The 21,137-nt window shown below is 48.4% G+C and overlaps 2 protein-coding genes across 4 annotated transcripts in view; both read left to right on the forward strand.

Annotated features, from left to right (window-relative positions):
* The first annotated feature begins 6,791 nt into the window (after positions 1 to 6,791).
* Positions 6,792 to 9,108, forward strand: bcl7bb (BAF chromatin remodeling complex subunit BCL7B b). 3 transcript variants are annotated; one of them, XM_062472761.1, is made up of 6 exons: positions 6,792 to 6,961; positions 7,487 to 7,562; positions 7,660 to 7,750; positions 7,921 to 8,091; positions 8,207 to 8,310; positions 8,593 to 9,108. In XM_062472761.1, exons 1-6 carry the CDS (start codon positions 6,870 to 6,872, stop codon positions 8,662 to 8,664), a joined length of 606 nt encoding a protein of 201 aa, XP_062328745.1. In that variant the 5' UTR covers positions 6,792 to 6,869; the 3' UTR covers positions 8,665 to 9,108. The 3 variants fall into 3 exon arrangements, with proteins under 3 accessions (XP_062328745.1, XP_062328746.1, XP_062328747.1); XM_062472762.1 differs by having other exon boundaries at positions 7,921 to 8,073; XM_062472763.1 differs by having other exon boundaries at positions 6,848 to 6,961; positions 7,464 to 7,562.
* A 457-nt stretch (positions 9,109 to 9,565) lies between these two features.
* The window catches only part of baz1b (bromodomain adjacent to zinc finger domain, 1B), a 12,005-nt gene continuing 433 nt past the window's right edge, over positions 9,566 to 21,137 (forward strand). The window contains 23 exon segments of the mRNA XM_062473424.1: positions 9,566 to 10,364; positions 11,213 to 11,329; positions 12,546 to 12,690; positions 13,454 to 13,649; positions 13,841 to 13,962; positions 14,078 to 14,275; positions 14,366 to 14,545; positions 14,778 to 16,266; positions 16,719 to 16,857; positions 16,968 to 17,107; positions 17,202 to 17,319; positions 17,452 to 17,550; positions 17,655 to 17,832; positions 17,980 to 18,168; positions 18,254 to 18,401; positions 18,688 to 18,832; positions 19,667 to 19,779; positions 20,367 to 20,512; positions 20,727 to 20,833; positions 20,942 to 20,969; positions 20,971 to 21,034; positions 21,037 to 21,060; positions 21,063 to 21,137. Coding sequence (XP_062329408.1) covers positions 10,246 to 10,364; positions 11,213 to 11,329; positions 12,546 to 12,690; positions 13,454 to 13,649; positions 13,841 to 13,962; positions 14,078 to 14,275; positions 14,366 to 14,545; positions 14,778 to 16,266; positions 16,719 to 16,857; positions 16,968 to 17,107; positions 17,202 to 17,319; positions 17,452 to 17,550; positions 17,655 to 17,832; positions 17,980 to 18,168; positions 18,254 to 18,401; positions 18,688 to 18,832; positions 19,667 to 19,779; positions 20,367 to 20,512; positions 20,727 to 20,833; positions 20,942 to 20,969; positions 20,971 to 21,034; positions 21,037 to 21,060; positions 21,063 to 21,137 — 4,279 coding nt within the window. The 5' untranslated portion in view covers positions 9,566 to 10,245.

Genomic DNA, 21,137 nt, shown 5'->3' on the forward strand with positions numbered 1-21,137 from the left:
AATATTTTTGATAACATCAGTCCATAGTCCCATTAGAAATTGTGTTTTTATTTTGCTTCTGTTCGGTCCACAAGACAAAACAAGGATTCACGCTTAGGCTAACTACACGTTTAGGCTACGCTTAGCCTAATAATATCCCTTATACAGTACCTAATATCAAAATCATAATTCAGAAATCACGACTACCCTCTAATCCTGATTCTACAGCATCCTTTGTTTTCTTCTCCTGTCAGGGCAGGAGTTTCTTTGCCATGTAGCCTACTACCCTCTGTTGGTCAGTTGCCAAATATAGTCTACTGTATGTGGACTTGTGTTGTCTTTAGGCTTTCTTTGTGTTTGAAAGTACACCCTATGACTGCTTCAGTGACATCATCCGAACCATTTACAAATTCGAGCCCAAAGAAATCCCCCATTTAGAGCAGGATTGTTACAATAATGTAGTCTTTTCTTCAGCATGTAGGGCGGTCGCCTATGTCTAGAGCCATTTTGTCTAATGACATTATGATGGAACACTGTCCAATGAGTTTGTTGTCATGTGGTTGTATCAGAGCAGACCAGATATAGCTCTGCACTTGAGCCTTTATTCTGCAGCAGATTTGACTGATTACATCATGTATGGACACAAAGGAGTGAGTTGCTCTGGCACTGCCTGGCAGACACAGTCACACAATTAACACAATGCTTTTTTTTTCTCCACACAAAAAAATGTTTGCCACATCTTTCATCTGGAGACAACAGTTTTAGGTATTGAGGGTTTCCTGCTAACTGTTGATCATTACTTTTGTTGAGACTCACTAGTGCTATCATCCAGTAGGCTGATGATGCTATAGGTCTCTAAATATGGCAGTCTGTTACACATCTCCATTTACATTTATGCATTTAGCAGACGCTTTTATCCAAAGCGACTTCCAAGAGAGAGTTTTACAAAAGTGCATAGGTCACTGATCATAACAACGGGATATCCACAAACATTGCGGGTAGCCAAACATGATACATACATTGTGAAAACCAAATAAGTCCCAAAGGGAAGAACAATAAGAGCATGTAGTTAGACAAGTTACAATTAAACAGCAAGAACCTCAAAAGTGCAAGAGTGTACCTGTGAAAAAAAGCAAGCAACAATAATATATTTCAGTTACAACAGTTACAACAAACCAACAACAGCAACAAGTCTCTCAATAAGAGACATTGTGATCCTGGAGGAAACTAACATCAGGTCCAGCCAATCATTCCTAAGTGCCGTTGTACTCCCGGAACAAGTGCGTCTTGAGCCTTTTCTTGAAGGTGGGGAGACAGTCAGTGTCCCTGATGGAGGTGGGGAGATGATTCCATCATTGGGGGGCCAGACAGGAGAAGAGCTTGGGAGCATCTGGGTAGATTGAAGACCAGACAGGCTACCGCGTTCTGAATCCTCTGGCGAGGGCGGGTTGCGCATGCTGGGAGACCGGCAAGCAGCGAGTTGCAGTAGTCCAACTTTGAGAGGACAAGTGCTTGGATTAGCAGCTGGGTGGAGTGCTCAGACAGGTATCTCCTGATCTTCCTCATGTTCTTGAGGGTGAATCTTCACGACCGGGAGGCCGCAGCAATGTGGGCTGTGAGGGAGAGCTCGTCATCCATGGTCACCCCGAGGTTCCTGGCTGAGGATGAAGGGGTCACCGTCGCCGATCCCAGGGTGATTGAGAGATCGTGGGAGATGGAGGGTTTGGCCGGGATGATGAGGAGATCTGTTTTGGCGAGGTTTAGCTGGAGGTGGTGCTCGGTCATCCAGGCGGAGATGTCTGCGAGGCAGGCCTCGATCCTAGCTGAGATCCCCGGATCAGTCGGGGGGAACAACAGGTACAGCTGCGTGTCGTCAGTGTAGCAGTGGTAGGAGAAGCCATGGGAGGTGATGATTGGTCCAAGCGAGGTGGTGTACAGGGAGAAGAGGAGGGGTCCAAGGACGGAGCCCTGTGGGACACCAGTGGAGAGCTGGCGGGGGCCTGACACTTTGCATCCCCAGGAGACCTGGTAGGATCTTCCCGACAGGTAGGATGAGATCCACTGAAGTGCAGTGCCAGTGATGCCCATCTCAGAAAGTCTGGCGAGCAGGATTTGATGGTTAACCGTATCAAACGCTGCAGAAAGGTCCAGCAGAATGATGACGGATGACCTCGAAGCCGCTCTGGCAGACTGGAGGGCAGTGGTGACTGACAGAAGGGCAGTTTCTGTGGAGTGGCCAGTCTTGAAGCCCGATTGGTTGGGGTCAAGCAGGTTGTTCTGAGAGAGAAAGTTTGATCCTCCTGAAGAGTTTTTCTTGGAGTCATTTGTCTATTGCTGAGCTCTAAATTAGTCTCCTTGTATTTTTCTAACCGGGCTTCTGTGCCCCAATTGCTGTACTGTTTAGGTCTCTATCTTATTTGTTATTATTAATATTTATAATGATTCACAAATAAAGTTGCCTACTAATTGTTGTAGCCTACATAGGCCTACATGTTGGCCATGTATGCTCAGATGGTTGGATAAACACTGACCATGTTATGGTTGGCAATCTGTGCAATAAACAGTAATTGTCAACGTTCTAATCATGTATAGAAGACATACTTTGACCATGTTAAACACTGGATCTGTAGATCAGCTCTGTATCAGACACTGGAGATGCTTTCTCGTTCCATTGCATTGGAGAAAAGTTAGCTCTAGACTCCCTAATAGTGTCGTTCGTGAACGATTCGTTCCTTTTGAACGAATATTTAGTATGACCAGAGAATGTCTAATATGTGGAGAACTGCCACTCTCTGGAAACTTCCGGGTTCTGAACTGGTTGCAGTTCCACCCTAGTTCCATATGAGGGCGCTAACGGTCCAGTGCAGAATGAATGCAGGTTTATGGAGCTATTACCCCTCAAAATCACTTTTTTTTCTCACGACATTTTTTGTCTTGTAATTTGAATGTTGAATTCGAAAGGGGAGGCAAAAAAAATACAGACTGCTGGGTGTTAGATTTGTTTACGTTCAGTACAGTATATCCCATAATGTCTTTCCCGAGGTAATCCCTTTTAAGGGATTCTGTGCAACACAACGCCCCTAAGTAAACCCTTTACTACTCGAGAAATGAAGCCTTAACTGTCATATTTAAGGGAATAACTAAGGGTGTTTTGTGCGACCGCTCCCTGGGCCTGTACAGTGTGTCTATAGGACGTTCTCTACTAATACCAACGTGTTTGGTGTTCTCCTTGATCTCTCTATATGGGGGGCATAGGTATTTCAGTTGTAGAATTATTTCCTCTTTTCATCCGTCTTTGTGTATGCAGTGTGTCTATATGTGTCTGCAACCCTGCTACTCTCTCAGTCACCTTCTCTGTATGCAGCGTGCTGGTGATCCACCTGAAGAGGTTCAGGGTCACCCACGAAGTGGGAACTGGAGAAGGTGGATGAGCCGGTCTTGTTGAACAGAGAGTTGCTGGTGTGCTCTGGACCCGCTGGGGACGCTGCACAACTCCCCAGCCAGAAGCACGAGCTGGAGGGAGACCCAGGCCAGGTCTCTAACCAGGACCAGGTCCAGGAGGAACCATCGACTCTGCCTCTTGCCACAGGTAGCTACAGGACAGTGGTTTTGTTGTGTTCTGGTGCAGCAGTGTAGACGAGGCTATGCAGACAGCAGGAGGGGTTAGAACACACAGCAGCACAGCTGGAGCTGAGCTTGTCAGTTTACATTGTGTCCATCCTTGTCTGATCCAGTCCAGCGAAGACGAGGGCCAGGTAGAGAAAGAGGCAGGGCAGAAGGGATGCAACTCCACGGTGAGAACAGAGATAGGACAGAGACATGGAATATCAGACCGGTATCTAATAATAAAAACAGACGTGGGCTTAAACATAGATAGATGCTCTTGGAAAGTGTATTGACTGTGATGTACTGTGAATGTGTCCATGTGTGTGACTGCTTTGATGTCTCCATGTTACCAGGGTACAAGGTACAGGCTAGTCAGTGTGGTGAGTCACATTGGTTCCTCAGCTACCTCAGGTAAGGCTCTCTCTCACACACACACACAAGAAATGTTGATGAGTATATTACACACATATACTCTAAGATGTGTGTTCATTTTGAAGAAATAATTTGATTTAAGTGTAGCTGGTTGGTATGGTAGTCTGGAGTAAGTATACACACATAAATCACACAGCTTCATACACAGTGAGTCCCACAGTGGGGGACATAAAGGTGTGTTTTGACCACCACCGTCTCTTCTGCTTCTGCCGACACCCATCTCCACTCACCAACACCCATCTCCCCCCGCCAACACACATCTCCCCCCGCCAACACCCATCTCCCCCGCCAACACCCATCTCCCCCCGCCAACACCCATCTCCTCCCTCCAGGCCACTACATCTTTGACTGCCACTATACAGACGGTGTCCCTGAGGACCCGACAGACCGCTGGCTCTTCTATAACGATAACATTGTCAAGGAGACAACCGGCGCGTCTGTCTTTCAGAGCAGGCAGAGGACTGCCTATGTTCTCTTCTATGAGAGACAGGTACAGAAACACACTTTCTGAAACCCTTAGCCTCCCTGCATTTCACTGGTCAGTTCCAGTGTGTGAGAATGTGTGTTCATGGGGACGAATAACTTCACCATAATGACGGTGAAAATCCTGCTCTGGGCTGATGTCGATGTTCTCTGCTCCGTCAGTAATGTAGAAGACTCAACCCTGACCACCAGTCCTCTCCCAGGTCCATCCGACCATGGAGACATGGAGGTGAAACTATAGACTGTGTACCTGGTCCAACCACAGGGAGAGATGTGTACCTGGTCCAACCACAGGGAGAGATGTGTACCTGGTCCAACCACAGGGAGGGATGTGTACCTGGTCCAACCACAGGGAGAGATGTGTACCTGGTCCAACCACAGGGAGGGATGTGTACCTGGTCCAACCACAGGGAGGGATGTGTACCTGGTCCAACCACAGGGAGAGATGTGTACCTGGTCCAACCACAGGGAGAGATGTGTACCTGGTCCAACCACAGGGAGGGATGTGTACCTGGTCCAACCACAGGGAGGGATGTGTACCTGGTCCAACCACAGGGAGAGATGTGTACCTGGTCCAACCACAGGGAGAGATGTGTACCTGGTCCAACCACAGGGAGAGATGTGTACCTGGTCCAACCACAGGGAGGGATGTATACCTGGTCCAACCACAGGGAGAGATGTGTACCTGGTCCAACCACAGGGAGGGATGTATACCTGGTCCAACCACAGGGAGAGATGTGTACCTGGTCCAACCACAGGGAGAGATGTGTACCTGGTCCAACCACAGGGAGGGATGTGTACCTGGTCCAACCACAGGGAGGGATGTATACCTGGTCCAACCACAGGGAGAGATGTGTACCTGGTCCAACCACAGGGAGAGATGTGTACCTGGTCCAACCACAGGGAGAGATGTGTACCTGGTCCAACCACAGGGAGAGATGTGTACCTGGTCCAACCACAGGGAGAGATGTGTACCTGGTCCAACCACAGGGAGGGATGTATACCTGGTCCAACCACAGGGAGAGATGTGTACCTGGTCCAACCACAGGGAGGGATGTATACCTGGTCCAACCACAGGGAGAGATGTGTACCTGGTCCAACCACAGGGAGAGATGTGTACCTGGTCCAACCACAGGGAGGGATGTGTACCTGGTCCAACCACAGGGAGAGATGTGTACCTGGTCCAACCACAGGGAGAGATGTGTACCTGGTCCAACCACAGGGAGAGATGTGTACCTGGTCCAACCACAGGGAGGGATGTGTACCAGTCCAGCCTCAGGGAGAGATGTGTACCAGTCCAGCCTCAGGGAGAGATGTGTACCAGTCCAGCCTCAGGGAGAGATGTGAACCAGTCCAGCCTCAGGGAGAGATGTGAACCAGTCCGGCCTCAGGAGGACGGCTTTCCCCCGAAGGGTCTGGATCCTCTCAAGGTTTCTTCCTCCAAGGGAGTTTTTCCTTGCCACTGTCGGTTATAAATGGTTTCAACCTCACTGGTCTCATGTGGGAGGAATTGCTTAGTACTGTGTACAGGAGGTTGTAAGTGAGGTTTTGGGTGAGTAAATGTCAGAGTTGGCTAAAAGCTGATTTGCGGGGGTGAGGGCAAGGCTCGATATTGAGGTGTAAGTAATACGAAACTTCCTGTCAAAGTTTCAAATAGACTGGCTGACCTACAGGTTATTTGTACATAATACAGTTAGTAATAGTGTTTACATCCACATTCATGGAGAAAGCAAACACAAAAACATCATGTTTTTATTATACAGATGAATCAAATATCTGCTTGATACAGCATAAAACACGTTTGCACACACAGCAAAAATGATTTTGTTGTGATGACAGGACAATTATAAAACATACAGTAAAAGTTATTCCTTCATATCATATCCATAATCTTAGAAAATATTTGAACAAAAGAAGGCAACAATGCTGGCTATATGCTGGGAATTGTTTTAGCGTTAGTTCATAAATGTGAACCATAATTGTTTCTGTCTGTGTGTCAGTTAGACTGTAGGCTATGTCATGGTTGACACTGATGACAGAATTTTACAGTCGAAACATTATTATCATAATAGATCGACATATCCTCTGGCATAGCATTCATGATCTCTTCAGGATCTGTAGAAGGGGCTTTCAGGTTGCTTGGAGGGAGAAGGGCACGTTTCTCCTTACTGTTCCCACTCAGCTGTAAAACAGATGAAAAATAAACTCTGTTACGATGTTATAATGATTCTCAAAGAGAGCGCGGGTGAAAAAGATCTTACGCAAGGGTGTAAAGCCTCGCGAGATTGCAACGGAGGAGAAGCTTCAACGCTTCAAGTTTTTGAGTTGCAGGCAGCGAACTGTCTCTACAGAGAAATAAGTATCGTATTATGTCTGGGAGGTCAGGGCGCGCAGAAACTCGTAGTCGCGCTAAAGATGACATTAAAAAGGTTCTGGCAGCAATTGAAAAAGTGCGTAAATGGTAAGTAAATGATGTTTAACATACTTATTTGCAAAGCCACACTGCAAATGTACTCGGAAAAAGTTCTGTAAGGATTAGCCAATAGAGAGCGCTGCTATTGGCAAGGAGGGACTAGCGGATTTGTTGCAGATGAGCTGTCAAAATGGCTACAACTATCACATGTCGAAACAATGTAACATGCAGTGTGGCATATTATTAGTTGTAGTTGAAAATACACCTTAATTAAGATGTGATTAGAATGTAACACTTGACAATTATTTTTTTGTTTGCTATCCCATAACATGTTGTATTTATAAAGGTTTAGTTTAGTTTATTGCCATTTGTCCCAAGTAGGCTGCATGTACATTGGAATTATTTGCCACCTTTTGGCAATCCCTAGTAGCTAACCAGTAATAAATAAGTGCTAACCTATATATGAGGTACTAACTCAAAACGTATTACTATACAACAATAGTAGTTGGAATACCTTACCAATGATTGCATATTTGTAAGATTTGGACAGACTTTGCAATCTCTAACTGTTAGGGAGAAGAAGTGGGTCACAGTGGGAGACACCTCCCTGCGTATTTTCAAGTGGGTACCTGTAACAGATACCAAACAGGTAATAATGATTTTGATAGTTCATTCAATTGTACTTTACTTACCCAGTAAAGTACTTGGACTTGGTCCAGTGATTTTACTCTTGTATTATCCCTTAGATTTACCGCAGCAAATCAACAGGTGGAGAGGTTCAAGGCCTGAAAGATGTTGTCTTAGAGAACACCAGCTCTGCCTTACTAGATTTTCAAGGTAAGACAGCCTGATATCACTTCACCGGTCAGAATCATGTGGTCTGCGGAGCCATTTGAAAGCCAAAATAAACAAATCAACAGAAACCTCATAAGAAGTTGCAATGCATTTTGCCATATACACTAATACACTCACCTCTGACAGCTTTGAAACTTTGGTCTGCATTTCAGATGAGAACAGCAACCAGAGCTTCATGTCTGATATGTACCAGCCTAAAGTGGACGGCAGCAGCTCCTCTAGTTCACAGCATGCCAGCGATGCAGTCAGTCCTGTTTCCCACACTTTCACCATCCGTTCAGAGGACCCTCAGCCTCCAATGCTGGGTCAGGAGAGAGTGGATGGTAGAATACAGCACAGCAACACTGATTACTGTTAAGTCCTAGAACAACTATACGAATGACTGCATTTCGCAATCTGTTTGAAAGTGATGAACTCTGTGTTCCTTGCTATGTGCAGAGCCACTGCAGCCCCAACAGGAAGGTGCAGATGAGCCTCCCACGTTGATCAAGGAGGACCTGCTCTTGCCGTGCAGTGTTCGAGTGAGGGCTCCAAGCACAGAGGTATGTTGTTTCTCATTTTATCACTGTAACTTGAGGTTGCCAGATTTTCCTTGTTGTACAAATATCACACCATGTGTATTAAAGTGTAAAAATTCTATGTGCCATCATTGGCCAAATAAATACAAATATGAATGGCTGAAGCTTAAGTACGCCCAACACTTTGTTAATGGATGTAGGCCTAGGCCTACATTATTTAGGTTAAATAATTATTGTTTATGGTGTTTACATCTTTAAAACTGGGAATACAATGATTGAAAATGTCTATTTTGTTGTTTGTTTTAGGAAGAAGTGGAAGGATCAGGAGCCCCCCCGTTGAAAAAGATTTGCAGAGAGCAAAATGCCATTCTCAGATAGCTTTTCTTTGATTCACTAAGCAACTAGGTGAACATGCATGACACCTCTGCTCAACTCTTTTTTTATTGCTGCTTTGAAAAGCACATAGAGGATTCTTAGGAAAAATATTATGCATCTATAAACCATATAAACAGTTTAAGAGAAAATAATCACACCCATAAAGTGTTCTATTTACCTTATTTATTTTTTAATTGATATCCATTCCTTAAATTCCATAATACATTATGCTTACATTGGCCATTGGTCACTTTTTAGTTCCCTGATGTTCACTGTTTTGAATACTCCCTTGTTCATTGGCTTTGTACATACATTTTCGTTGTTGGAGTCAGGCCATGAAAAATACAAAGAAGGTTCAAAACGTATATTGTCTCTACTTCCTTTGTGTGATGTTTATTTTTGCCCCACTCAGTATTTATCACAATAAAGCTTATTTTTTATATTGATTATTGACATTTTTGTGACATTATTGTGTCAAATTGTCCGTTCTTGCAATTTATTTGAATGTTGGTCACTGTAAAACTTGACTAATCTACGTTACAAAAACATTTGTAAAGTTTTTTTTTTCTTCCGAAGTCTGTTCCATTTTCAAAATGGTGCTCTACACGACTAGCTTTCATTTGACTTGAACTAAAAATGTTACTACAATAACAAGAAACGTCCTGTAAATTTCAAATAACGTGATTGATCATGTAGAAAATATAACAGGTTTTCATCATGTCAATTATTGATTTTGTCTGTCACCACATGACCTCTAACGTAACACGTTTTGGGCGTAGATTTACAAGAAGGGCTGTACAAATATGGCAAATGACAGCCTGTAATAACCAATCCGTGCTCACTACTGTCGGAACTGTACTTGAGAAACCAATCGAAAAGGGTGATGGGAGGGATAAATCTTACCGACGCGGTTTGCTGCCGGGGAAACGGGAGTTTTGGGGTTGTGCGGGATTGTGCCGGCGGAGTAAGAGCTCCCGCCATTTCTCTCAGCCAGGAATTAACCTCTTGTGTGTTGCTGTGTACTTTTTACAACCGTGTACTTTACTTGTTGCATTCGTAACTTTGAACAGCAAGAATAGCGACAGATAAAATTCCGTCTGTTAAAAGAGGCCTAGCCAGTTAAGAAGACCGGGGAGTAGAGAACGCGCCAGACCCCCTGACGGGAGCCTGTGCTTTGCAGCGAGTTCGTGAATCCTGCGAGGCGCGCATCTCCATCCTTTTTTCGGACTAGCAGAAGTTTACTCCAGATAATCATAGTAGTGTAATTTTATCAGCCATCTTATTTTTTACGTGATGCATAAACATGGCATAACCAGCGGCGAACAGAACATGGATGCGATGTAGCTGATAGCAAGAAGTGATGTGTTATTGTTTTGCAGCGAGGAATTATCTGGCTAGCAAACTACTACCCTGCTAGCTAGCTAGTTTGATGCTACACGTTGTGCTCGCCGGTAACGTGGACAGTCCTCGGTGACATTTGTTGTGTACTTGGATACATGCTAAGGCTATATTATCTTATTTTGAGTAGTTCTGTGCTAGGAGACTTATTTCTAAAGTCGACATTACTGACGTTTTGGACTTACGATGGCACCGCTTTTGGGCCGGAAACCCTACCCGCTGGTTAAGCCGCTAGCCGAGCCGCCAGGCCCAGCGGAGGAGGTCTACATCATCGAACACACCAAGGAGGCCTTCAGGAACAAAGAGTATCCTTCTACATGATGTCAGACTCGAATCTATCCACCACACGTTAGCCACTTAGCTAAGATACCCATAGAAGCACGTCACTATGTATTCAGAACAATTATACCTAGTTTCATTGATGATATTCGGTGTTTGTCGGTTTTGTTTCGCGTGGTCTTTACATATTGTTTCTCTCCGTCACACACACTCGCATTCATATACACGGGTTTCTAGCCTCGCTAGCGTTAGCTAGGCAGTGTTTCGATTCGTTGACTTGTTATTCCTGCACGTAACGCTCGTCCTGTTCATTATGTCTATTAGCCCACTCACTTTTATATGTATCACATTTGTTGTTGTTACCCCTGTCATAGGGGTTCGAATACTCTTCATTTGTATACAGTATTAGCTGACTGACGTCTTAAAATATGCTGTCCGGTATCCAGTGTGTATAAGTTTAGCTTTGAGTTGGAAGCATTGCCTTTTATCAAGGTTGCCCGATATAGGAATCCAAAGTGACATAACTACTCATTTAATTAGTGACAGCGTAGCTGCAAGGATGATGTTAACGTGGTAGCCATAGTTGTTCACATGCTACTTTTCAAAACTTTTGTTTAGTTTTAGTGTGCTTTTGTAAAGTGGCATATGATTTCGGTCTAGTGATTATAGTTTATGTTGGACATAGGACCTTACCCACAGCTTGCCTTTTTAATTATTGAGATAAATTGCTACATGGTTCATTAATAATAAATAAGGGGCCTCTTGTGGCTGGCTGAGGAAATGACAGATAGTGAACCTTGTTTTGACTCGATGTGAAGAGGTAAACTTTTTTGTAAGCAATTTAGTTGTTGGTTTCCTGATATAATGGCTGCAGAGAGTACGAAGCCAGGCTGCAAAGGTACAGCGAGCGCATCTGGACCTGCAAGAGCACTGGCAGCGCCCAGCTCACTCACAAAGAGGCCTGGGAGGAGGAGCAAGAAGTCACAGAACTGTAATTATACACTTCATGTCACCCAGTTTTTCAGCCATTTCTCTAGATTCTGCTATAGACAACTTGCCTACATGATTTTAAAAGCATATGACTTCTGTTGGGACATGTACTTTTTAAATAGTTTGTGAATGTCTTATCTGGTAGTGACCATTTGCACGTCAAAAGAAAATGTGAGGACAGTTGCGTTTTATAGCAGTTTGATAATGAATGACCTGATCAGTGCCATGGTTATTTACATTTTGTGAGTAGAATACATTTCCCTTCTCTTGTTCCTGTCCTCAGGAGAGATCCAGTCTCTTAGAGACATATATGGTGACTTGCACACTTATACATGACTGATTCAGTTTCATATGATATAACAAAACTGTCACTCAGATCAAGAAAGAATCTACAAACGTTCCTTTCACCCAGTGAAGGTCATGTGATGTACAGCTTCGTTGTGATTGGACTTGTTCAGTGCCCCTCCTTCCATTCTATTTACAGTGTCTACGATTGAGTCATCATTGAATCTAGTGTGGAATGGACAGTGTTTCTCACGCTACCAAAGGACTGGCCAGAATCATTTTGTGTATATGCCCACTTGGAGGATACAAAAGGTTTTATAACAGCTTGTCTGCTTTTTGTACATTGGCCCCTGGCACTGTCAAAGAGCGTAGGATTCAGCTTGCTGAGAATGTTGCACACAACACTATCGGAAGCAAATCCCAGCAGTGCTGCAGCCAGCCGGAGCAGCCAGGCTGAGCTCTTGCCCTCAAAGCAGGCAGGATCAGCCAACGTATTTAAAACGGTCTATTAATACTGTGGCGTATACGGAGCGAGTGGTCTCCCCCTACTGGACATCCTGAACTTCACTGTCAAGATGTTATGAAATCCTTTTGTCACCCGCTGCATAACAGTGCTGTGTGGTGGAATGCAGGGACCCTAACCCTTGGTATTTCTGGGTCTTTTTACAGGAAGTTACATCTCAAAGCATATTTTTGGTAAACTGAATAATAAATTAACCCTAACTGTAACTCCAGAAATTCATATATATATATATATATATATGTGTGGAATAATAATAATGGACCAATACATTATTAGAAGTTCAAAGATATGTGCAAATTCCTTTTAGAAAACATGCACTAATACAGGAAATCAGACGGGGCGAATGCAGCACGGTATATCTATACAACGAGGGGTTAGTGATGTGTGTTTGTCCCTTGGTTGTGTACAGCCTCCAGGAGGAGTATCCCCTGTGGTTCGAGAGGCCTGTTCTGGAGATGGTCCACCACAACACTGTGTCTCTGGATAAGCTAGTGGACCAGGCCTGGGTGGAGATCCTCACCAAGTACGCTGTGGATGAAGAGTGTGACTTCCTGGTGAGTCATCCCTTTTAAAGAGGACGTAATGAGATTGAAGGTTGGGCGGTATGACAAATACATTGGCAATCTTCGGTGGGAAGAATTTGAGGGGGGGAATGTCCCTGTACTTACTGTAAGTCGCTCTGGATAAGAGCGTCTGCTAAATGACTAAATGTAAGAATTGCGGTGTTTTTTTTTTTTTTTTTGTCAGTATTTTGCAGATTTAAAGTCCTTTTTTATGGTTACTTAAATGTAAATATGTTCTTTTGCAAAAGCATTTAAACATTTACCTACAGTACATGGTTGCAGCTAATTCACTGTAGTTGGCAATCAAATGAACCTCTAGTGCTTCAGAGGTAAAACGCAGCACACATCTGTCTAGTCTGTATCTTTTCTGTGTAACTCTGCACCAAGATTACAGGGATCCTGATGGATCACAGATCAACTACAGTCTCTTACACAACTACCCACAAATTGCCGAATACATCAGCAATTACTGATTGAAGCAGTGATGTTTCGAAAGTGGTTAAATGTATAGGGTTAGGTACCAAAACCTGGTGCCAATATGACACCCGTTCCTTTACGAACGGTATCTACTGAAGCGCCAATAACGGTTGATATCAAGGGTGGGGACCTTTCCTACTTACGAATGTTGTGTGACTGAGCCATCTCATTTTATGTGAATAGCCTTGATACACTAATGTGACTGACTTTGATAAGACTGTCGGTAAGACTTTTGGTATTAAGAAAGTAATGCTCTATCAATTCTTTTTGCTTACAGCTGGGGAAGGATAAAAGTCTGCGTGTGAAGATAGTGAAGATCCACCCTCTGGAGAACCCCGAGGGGGAGGCAGCCGAGAAGAAGCTAGAGGGGGCCTGCGATTCTCCCTCCAGTGACAAAGAGAATGCTAGCCAGGAGAACCAGAAGAAGGAGCTGCTGCCCCGGGAGGAGGAGAGCAGCCGGAGAGAGAGTCTCAGTGAGTACCTGGCACAGGGGGCCCGGCTATGACAAATCCACAACAACGATATCTAACCAGAATGGAATTTTGAGTCTGTTCTGAAAACCCCCACCAAGTGACATCACATGAGGCTTCTTTTTGAGGCAGACTGCATTGCATGGTTTCTCTGCTGGGATGAGTTGTGTTTGTAAAGTGTTTGTGATTGCTAGGTGACCGGGCACGTAGATCTCCCAGGAAACTGCCCACCAGTGTAAAAGAAGAGAAAAAGAGATGGGTTATGCCCAAATTCCTTCCACACAAGTATGATGTAAAGCTCATAAATGAGGATAAGGTTTGTGTCTTTCCATTTTCACTTTGACAATGTTATTTACTTAGAGATTACCATCAGAGTGGGGGTATGATGATGTCTCTAGCTGTTGTCATATATAAATGTCATCTGCACCCAGGTCATCAGTGACGTTCCTGTGGACAGCCTCTTCCGGAGCGAACGTCCCCCGACCAAGGAGATCATGCGCTACTTCATCAGACACTATGCACTGAGGCTGGGGACAGGGGAGAGCGCCCCCTGGGTGGTGGAGGACGAACTGGTGAAGAAGTTCAATCTGCCCAGCAAATTCAGTGACTTCCTGCTGGATCCATACAAGGTGACTGTTCACCTTTTCCCCCGAAAACCTTCAAGAACGTAGTAAGAATGTAGTTTTGTGAGGGATGTCATTAATTGTTTGTCTCTTTAGTTCTTGGCTGAGAATTCCACCACCAAACGCAAGAGCTTGACCTCACCAGAAGGAAAACCCAGCAAAAAACTCAAGACTTCCGAGTCCAGTGAAGATCAAAACGAAAAGAGCGAGAAGAAGAAAAAGAAGAAGGACTCTGGGAACATGCCGCTGAGCCCCACGCTCTGGGGCCACATGCAGGTCAGGCTCACGGCAGGTGGTCATGAGGGAGGGGGGGGGGGTAGTTGGTCAACTGACACGGGACACCTGTGAGCAGACAGCCTTGAGTTACCTGTCTTGTTTGTTGTTGATTTTATAATATGGGGATTAAATACAGGAGTAGCACTGCTGGATTAATGAATCCAATAATTGTAATGGTATGTAGTTTTTTTTTTTGTTGTGCTTTTTGTAAATTGTTTCTTATTTATTTAAGAAAATGAATGGCTCCCCTCTGAAAGTCAAAAATGGAACCCCGAAGAAAGCAGAAGGTAAAGGATCTGCCACTCCAAAGTCAGGCAAGAGGCCCGGAAACAAGAAGAGCAGCAAGAGCGGGAGCAACCTCAAATCCTCCAAAACCGATAAAGGTGGATCCAAGAAACCCAAGATGAAGCAAATGACCCTGCTGGACTTGGCCAAGAACGCACCTGCCGGCAGCCCCAAGAAAAGATCCCGCAGCTCTGGACCCGGGACGCCCAAGCTGGGCAAGCCCCTGCCCCCCATGGCCCTGCACCTCCTGCGCTACTACAAGGAGAACAAGGGCAAGGAGGACAAGAAGAATGCCCTGTCCTCCCTCATCTCCAAGGCAGCCAAGGCCCTGTCTCCGGATGACCGCAACCGCCTCCCCGAGGAGCTGAAGGACCTGGTGCTGAAACGCTGGGAGCTGCTGGAGCAGAAGCGGCTCTGGGCCGCCATGAGCGAGGAGGAGAAGCAGGACGTGATGCGCAAGAAGCGCGAGGAGATCAAGGAGAAGCTGAGGGAGAAGGCCAGGGAGCGCCGCGAGAAGGAGATGCTGGTGCGCCGCGAGCAGCAGCGCCGCTACGAGGACCAAGAGATCAAGGGCAAGAGCCTGCCCACCTTCAAGCTGGTGGACATGCCCGAAGGACTGCCCAACGCCTTGTTTGGAGACGTCGCCATGGTGGCCGACTTCCTCAACTGCTACGCGGGCCTGTTGATGCCAGACGACCAGTATCCTATCACGGCCGTGGCGCTGATGGAAGCCCTGGCTGGGGAGAAGGCAGGCTTCCACTACCTGAACCGGGTGCTGGTGGTGCTGCTCCAGACCCTGCTCCAGGACGAGCTGGCCGAGGGCTACAGTGAGCTGGACATGGCCCTGTCAGAGATCCCCCTCACCATGCACTCCGTGTCCGAGCTGGTGCGCCTGTGCCTGCGGCCGTGCGACGCCCATGGCGAGCAGAGCGGCCAGGGCTCGGACGACTGGGCCCTGGGAGGCTTCGACGACGTGGTGACCAGCGAGTTCCTGGAGCGCCTGGAGACGGTGGAGGTGTTTGAGCTGACCCCGCAGGACAAGACCAGCCTGCTGGTGGCGCTTTGCCACCGCATCCTCATGACCTACTCCGTGGAGGACCACGTGGAAGCCATGCACCAGCGCTCGGCCGAGCTCTGGAAGGAGCGCCTCGCCTCGCTCAAGGAGGTCAACGACCGCAAGAGGGCGGAGAAGCAGCGGCGCAAGGAGCAGATGGAGGTCAAAGGGGACGGGCCCACGCCCACGGCCAGGCCTGAGAAGGAGGGGACCGCCAAGAAGGAGGGGAAGGCGGAGGTGAAAAAGGAGGGGAAGGCGGAGGTTAAAAAGGAGGGGAAGGCGGAGCCGGACCTTGATGACATGATCAGCTCGGTGAAGAGCAGGAGGCTGATGTCCATCCAGGCCAAGAAGGACAAGGAGGAGCAGGACAGGCAGAACAAGGGTGAGAAGCAGGGAGGCATGTGGTCAAAACCACTCTCTCACAAACATGTTTACTCAACAACCCTTTTCATTTTTAAGATGGTGGCTCACTACGGCAATCTGAAAAATGGGACAGTCCCTGATTGGCCCTGGCTGTCACATCATGATCAAATTGAGCAGGTCACTAATAGCACCCATAGTAGAGCCCAAATGATAAAGGATTTTTAAGGCAGATACCGATAAAAATATTTGGTGATTTAAAAATCCGATATCATATATATATATATATATATATATATATAATCACACAATGAAAAGTTCCCTGTTACTTTTAAGGTGAAGATGTGGGGGTAGGGAACGTGAGGTATAGTATACCTGGCATGGGTGCAGTGTTGTGCCAGGGTGGGCTGTCAGGCAGGCCCCTCCCCAGTATCAAATCTCATTGGCTCCTGGTCTGTTCTTCCCTGTGGGCAGAGCGCATGGAGAAGGAGGCCGAGGAGGAGCGCGTCCGGAAGCAAAAGGTCTCTGCCGAGAGGGCCTTCCAGGACGGCATCCTCAAGGCTAAGCTGGTTTTCAGGAGAATCCCCCTGGGAACGGACCGCAACCACAACAGGTCATAACACAGGACATCATTACATTGATGCTGCTGTTTTCCACCTATGCATGTACAGGGATTCTCCAGGCAGTTTGTGTGAATGCAACGCATGTGTGTGTTCCTGTTAGGTACTGGCTGTTCTCAGACGTGGTGCCTGGCCTGTACATTGAGAAGGGCTGGGTGCATGAGAGCATCACCTACAGCTACACCCCCCCTGCTGAAGAGACCAGCGGCGAGGAAGAGGAGGAGGAGGAGGAGGAGGAAGAGGGTGAGTGTCACATCCTAGAACCGCCTGTCATCGTGCCGCTGTCTAGCTGTAACGTTCAGCACTGTGGCTAACGCCTGCCCCCTCGCTCCAGCAGGTGGCGACGAAGAGGAGGAGGAGGAAGACAGCATCGATGGTGCTGAGGCGGCCCAGTCTGGAGCGCTGGCTGACGTCTGCAGAGAGACCACGGTCCCCAAACAGGGACAGAACCTCTGGTAGGAGCACTGGCCCGAGGGCATCCACCAGTGTGTCTGCACCACGACAGCAGATCGGGATTCGCAGCCGTGTTTAGTCCATGCTCTTGTTTAAACCTGCACCCCCCCCCCCCCCCCCCCGTGTCGTGGCAGGTTTGTGTGCGACACGCCTACAGAACTAGAGGAGCTGGTGGAGAACCTCCATCCTCAGGGAGTCCGAGAGAGTGAGCTGAAGAATAAGCTGCAAGTTAGGTGAGAAGATTGGACGCTCGCTTATATACTCACTCGCTGACTGACACTCACCCACCAACACACACACACACACTCCCTCCAACTGTATCCTATTTGTCTTGCAGGTACCAGGATGTCCTCCACTCTATCTACCTGACCCGCAAGAACCGGATAGGCCTCCGGACCTGTGATGGCCACCAGGAGCTCCTCAAGTACCTCCGCAGTGACATCATGGAGGTGGCCTCGCGTCTGCACAAGGGGGGCCTTGGCTACCTGGAGGACAACACTCTCTTCGAAAACAAGGTCCCTTACACTCCCTGCTCATGGTAGAAACGGATGCAGTCTATGGGCTGGGATAGCGTTGTTTTGACCTTTAAAAAAAAAAAGCTCCTGTTGTACTTCCCGTACTGTGATCCCTCTGACCAGGGTGTTTTTGTGTCCCATCCTCAGTTGCGGAACATGGAGAAGCTGAAGGAGTTTGGAGAGTGCATCATCACCGTCCAAGACTGCGTGATCAAGAAGTTCCTCCAGGGCTTCATGGCTCCCAAGCAGAAGAAGAGGCGGAAGCAGGCGGGCGGGGAGGAGAGCAGCAAGGCCGAGGAGGTGGACGAAGACAAGAAGCTGGCGGAGGAGGCCAGGGTGAGCCTCGCTTCCTCCTGCCCTCCTGTCTGTCCCCAGTGGCGACGGCCTCTCTGTAACCTGCCCCCCCCCCTCCTTCCTGCAGGTGGCGACGGCGGTGGAGAAATGGAAGACGGCCATCCGCGAGGCCCAGACCTTCTCCCGCATGCACGTGCTTCTGGGCATGCTGGACTCGTGCATCAAGTGGGACATGTCGGCGGAGAACGCTCGGTGCAAGGTGTGCAGGAAGAAAGGTGGGTGTCCTGACGTCACGCCGCAGTCTGAGGCTCTGCATGGCAACAGTAAGAGCTGAGCGCCTAACCTAATCCTAGAGGGTTCTGTTTCCTGTGAACCAACAGTGGTTCCTCTTTCCATAAAAACAAATCTCCACCACGTCATTTCACAAGTAACCAGTAGGTGGTAGCAGAGCTCTGTATATCTGAGAACCATTATGGAAACTTGATTTGGTAAACCACTCATTATAGTGCTGTGTACAGTTGGAAGTTTGATGCCTGACTCTCTGATTGGTCCCTTCGTTAGAGGATGACAAGCTGATCCTGTGTGACGAGTGTAACAAGGCCTTCCACCTGTACTGCCTGCGTCCTGTGCTGTACCGGATCCCTGCTGGGGAGTGGCTGTGCCCTGCCTGCCAGCCCACAGTGGCACGCCGCTACTCCCGCGCCAGGTACCCTCATCGCCTCACCCTCCCCCCCCAGCGCAGTCACCTCCCCCCCAGCGCAGTCACCTCTCCCCCAGCGCAGTCACCTCTCCCCCAGCGCAGTCACCTCTCCCCCAGCGCAGTCACCTCTCCCCCAGCGCAGTCACCTCTCCCCCAGCGCAGTCACCTCTCCCCCAGCGCAGTCACCTCTCCCCCAGCGCAGTCACCTCTCCCCCAGCGCAGTCACCTCTCCCCCAGCGCAGTCACCTCTCCCCCAGCGCGGTCACCTCTCCCCCAGCGCGGTCACCTCTCCCCCAGCGCGGTCACCTCCCCCCCAGCGCGGTCACCTCCCCCCCAGCGCGGTCACCTCCCCCCCAGCGCGGTCACCTCTCCCCCAGCGCAGTCACCTCTCCCCCAGCGCAGTCACCTCTCCCCCAGCGCAGTCACCTCTCCCCCAGCGCAGTCACCTCTCCCCCAGCGCAGTCACCTCTCCCCCAGCGCAGTCACCTCTCCCCCAGCGCAGTCACCTCTCCCCCAGCGCAGTCACCTCTCCCCCAGCGCAGTCACCTCTCCCCCCAGCGCAGTCACCTCCCCCCCAGCGCAGTCACCTCTCCCCCAGCGCAGTCACCTCTCCCCCAGCGCAGTCACCTCTCCCCCAGCGCAGTCACCTCTCCCCCAGCGCAGTCACCTCCCCCCCAGCGCAGTCACCTCCCCTTACCGCACCCCAACATACCTTACCTCTCCCCACATGAATACATCTGACATTACCTCACCACACCTCCGCCCACCCTACTTCAAAACGTGGTGGTCGTGTCGCATGGTAAAGGCTGAGCTAATCTCCTACTGTTTCCTGTGTTACAGGAACTACAATGAGGATACGGAGGAAGAGGAGGACAGGGAGTCTGAGGAGGAGTCTGAGGAAGAGGAGGACGATGAAGAGGAGGACAACGACTACAAAGCCATGGGGCACAGCTGTGAGTGGAGCCTTCCCCAGAACGAACGCCTTCTGCGATTGGGGGATACTCTCTGCTTCAGCCCTGTGTAGTGTGAGGAAAGGGCTTTGGGCTGTTTCAACAGCCGGGACAATGGGACTGTCTGGAGAGGGATGGGAATGACTGGTATGCTGGAGCCACTCTCGCCCCTATTCCCCTCCTGCCCATTGTCCCAGGGTGCTTGTCTGAGTCCTGCCCGGCAGCCCTCTTGATGTGTGGGGCTCGTCCCCCTGGCTACACTGAGCTGATGTGGCAGGCTGATCCTCTGTGAGTTCAGCCCTGCACGGTAGCTAAGCACACAGACTATAGTGGGCCTGTGGGTGGAGGCCTGTGGAGCTTACAAGTGTCTCATCCACTCAGCAGTGTTTTTTAAGGAGAGGAGATTCTGGTCATTTAACACCACCCCAGCAAACACAATCTGGATGTTTTGACTAGAACCGCTTAAAGATGTTAAATAAGCACTAGTTGACGAAATTTCCTCTCTGATTTTGGCATTGTCATAAATGTTTTTCATTAAGTAAAACTAGTGAATCCCTCCCCCCCCCCCCCACCCCCCCCCCACCCTACAGTAAGACCACGGAAGAAGAAGAACAAACAGCTGTCGTCGCGCTCCAAAGGGTCCAGTAAGCACAGGTCTAAGAAACACTCTCCCCCTAGTGGTCGGGGCAGCAAACAGCGGGCCCGGCCCAGCAGCCCTGCTGACATAGATGAGTTGGTGAGGACCAAGACACACAAACTCACTCTGAGAAAAAACCAGCGTCTTTGTCTTTAGTTAACTTGTGACTGTGTGATTAATGGGATAGGGTGTTTCAGTTGTTCAATGCAGTTGGACTATCATGTTGGCATATGTATGTAGTATATGAATTATTTTATTTCTTGAGCTGGAAGTGACAGCAGCAGCAGTTAGAGTAAAAGGTGTGTTTCTGCAGGTACGACAGAGCACCAAGACTGGTGTGAGCCGGCAGGTTCTGGAACTGGAGCGCTGCGAGGAGATCCTCCAGAAAATGATCAAGTTCCGCTACAGCTGGCCCTTCAGGTGAGAGCGCAGACTTGAGACCCGAGTCACCTGTACCCTTTAAACCATGTCCTAGAAGACTACGTGCAGCGACACATCTTAATGTCTGACACGTTGCTCCCCCTCTAGAGAGCCTGTGTCCGCTGACGAGGCGGAAGGACTACCTAGACATCATCTCCAGCCCCATGGACTTCCAGACCATGCTGGCCAAGTTCTCCAAGGGCAGTACCGTCACGCGCAGGACTTCCTGGAGACATGAAGCTGGTGTTCTCCAACGCCGAGGAGTACAACCAGGCGGGCAGCTCGGTGCTCTCCTGCATGACCA

Source organism: Osmerus eperlanus, chromosome 11 (genome assembly GCF_963692335.1).
Source record: "Osmerus eperlanus chromosome 11, fOsmEpe2.1, whole genome shotgun sequence".
Classification (NCBI taxonomy): Eukaryota; Metazoa; Chordata; class Actinopteri; order Osmeriformes; family Osmeridae; genus Osmerus; species Osmerus eperlanus.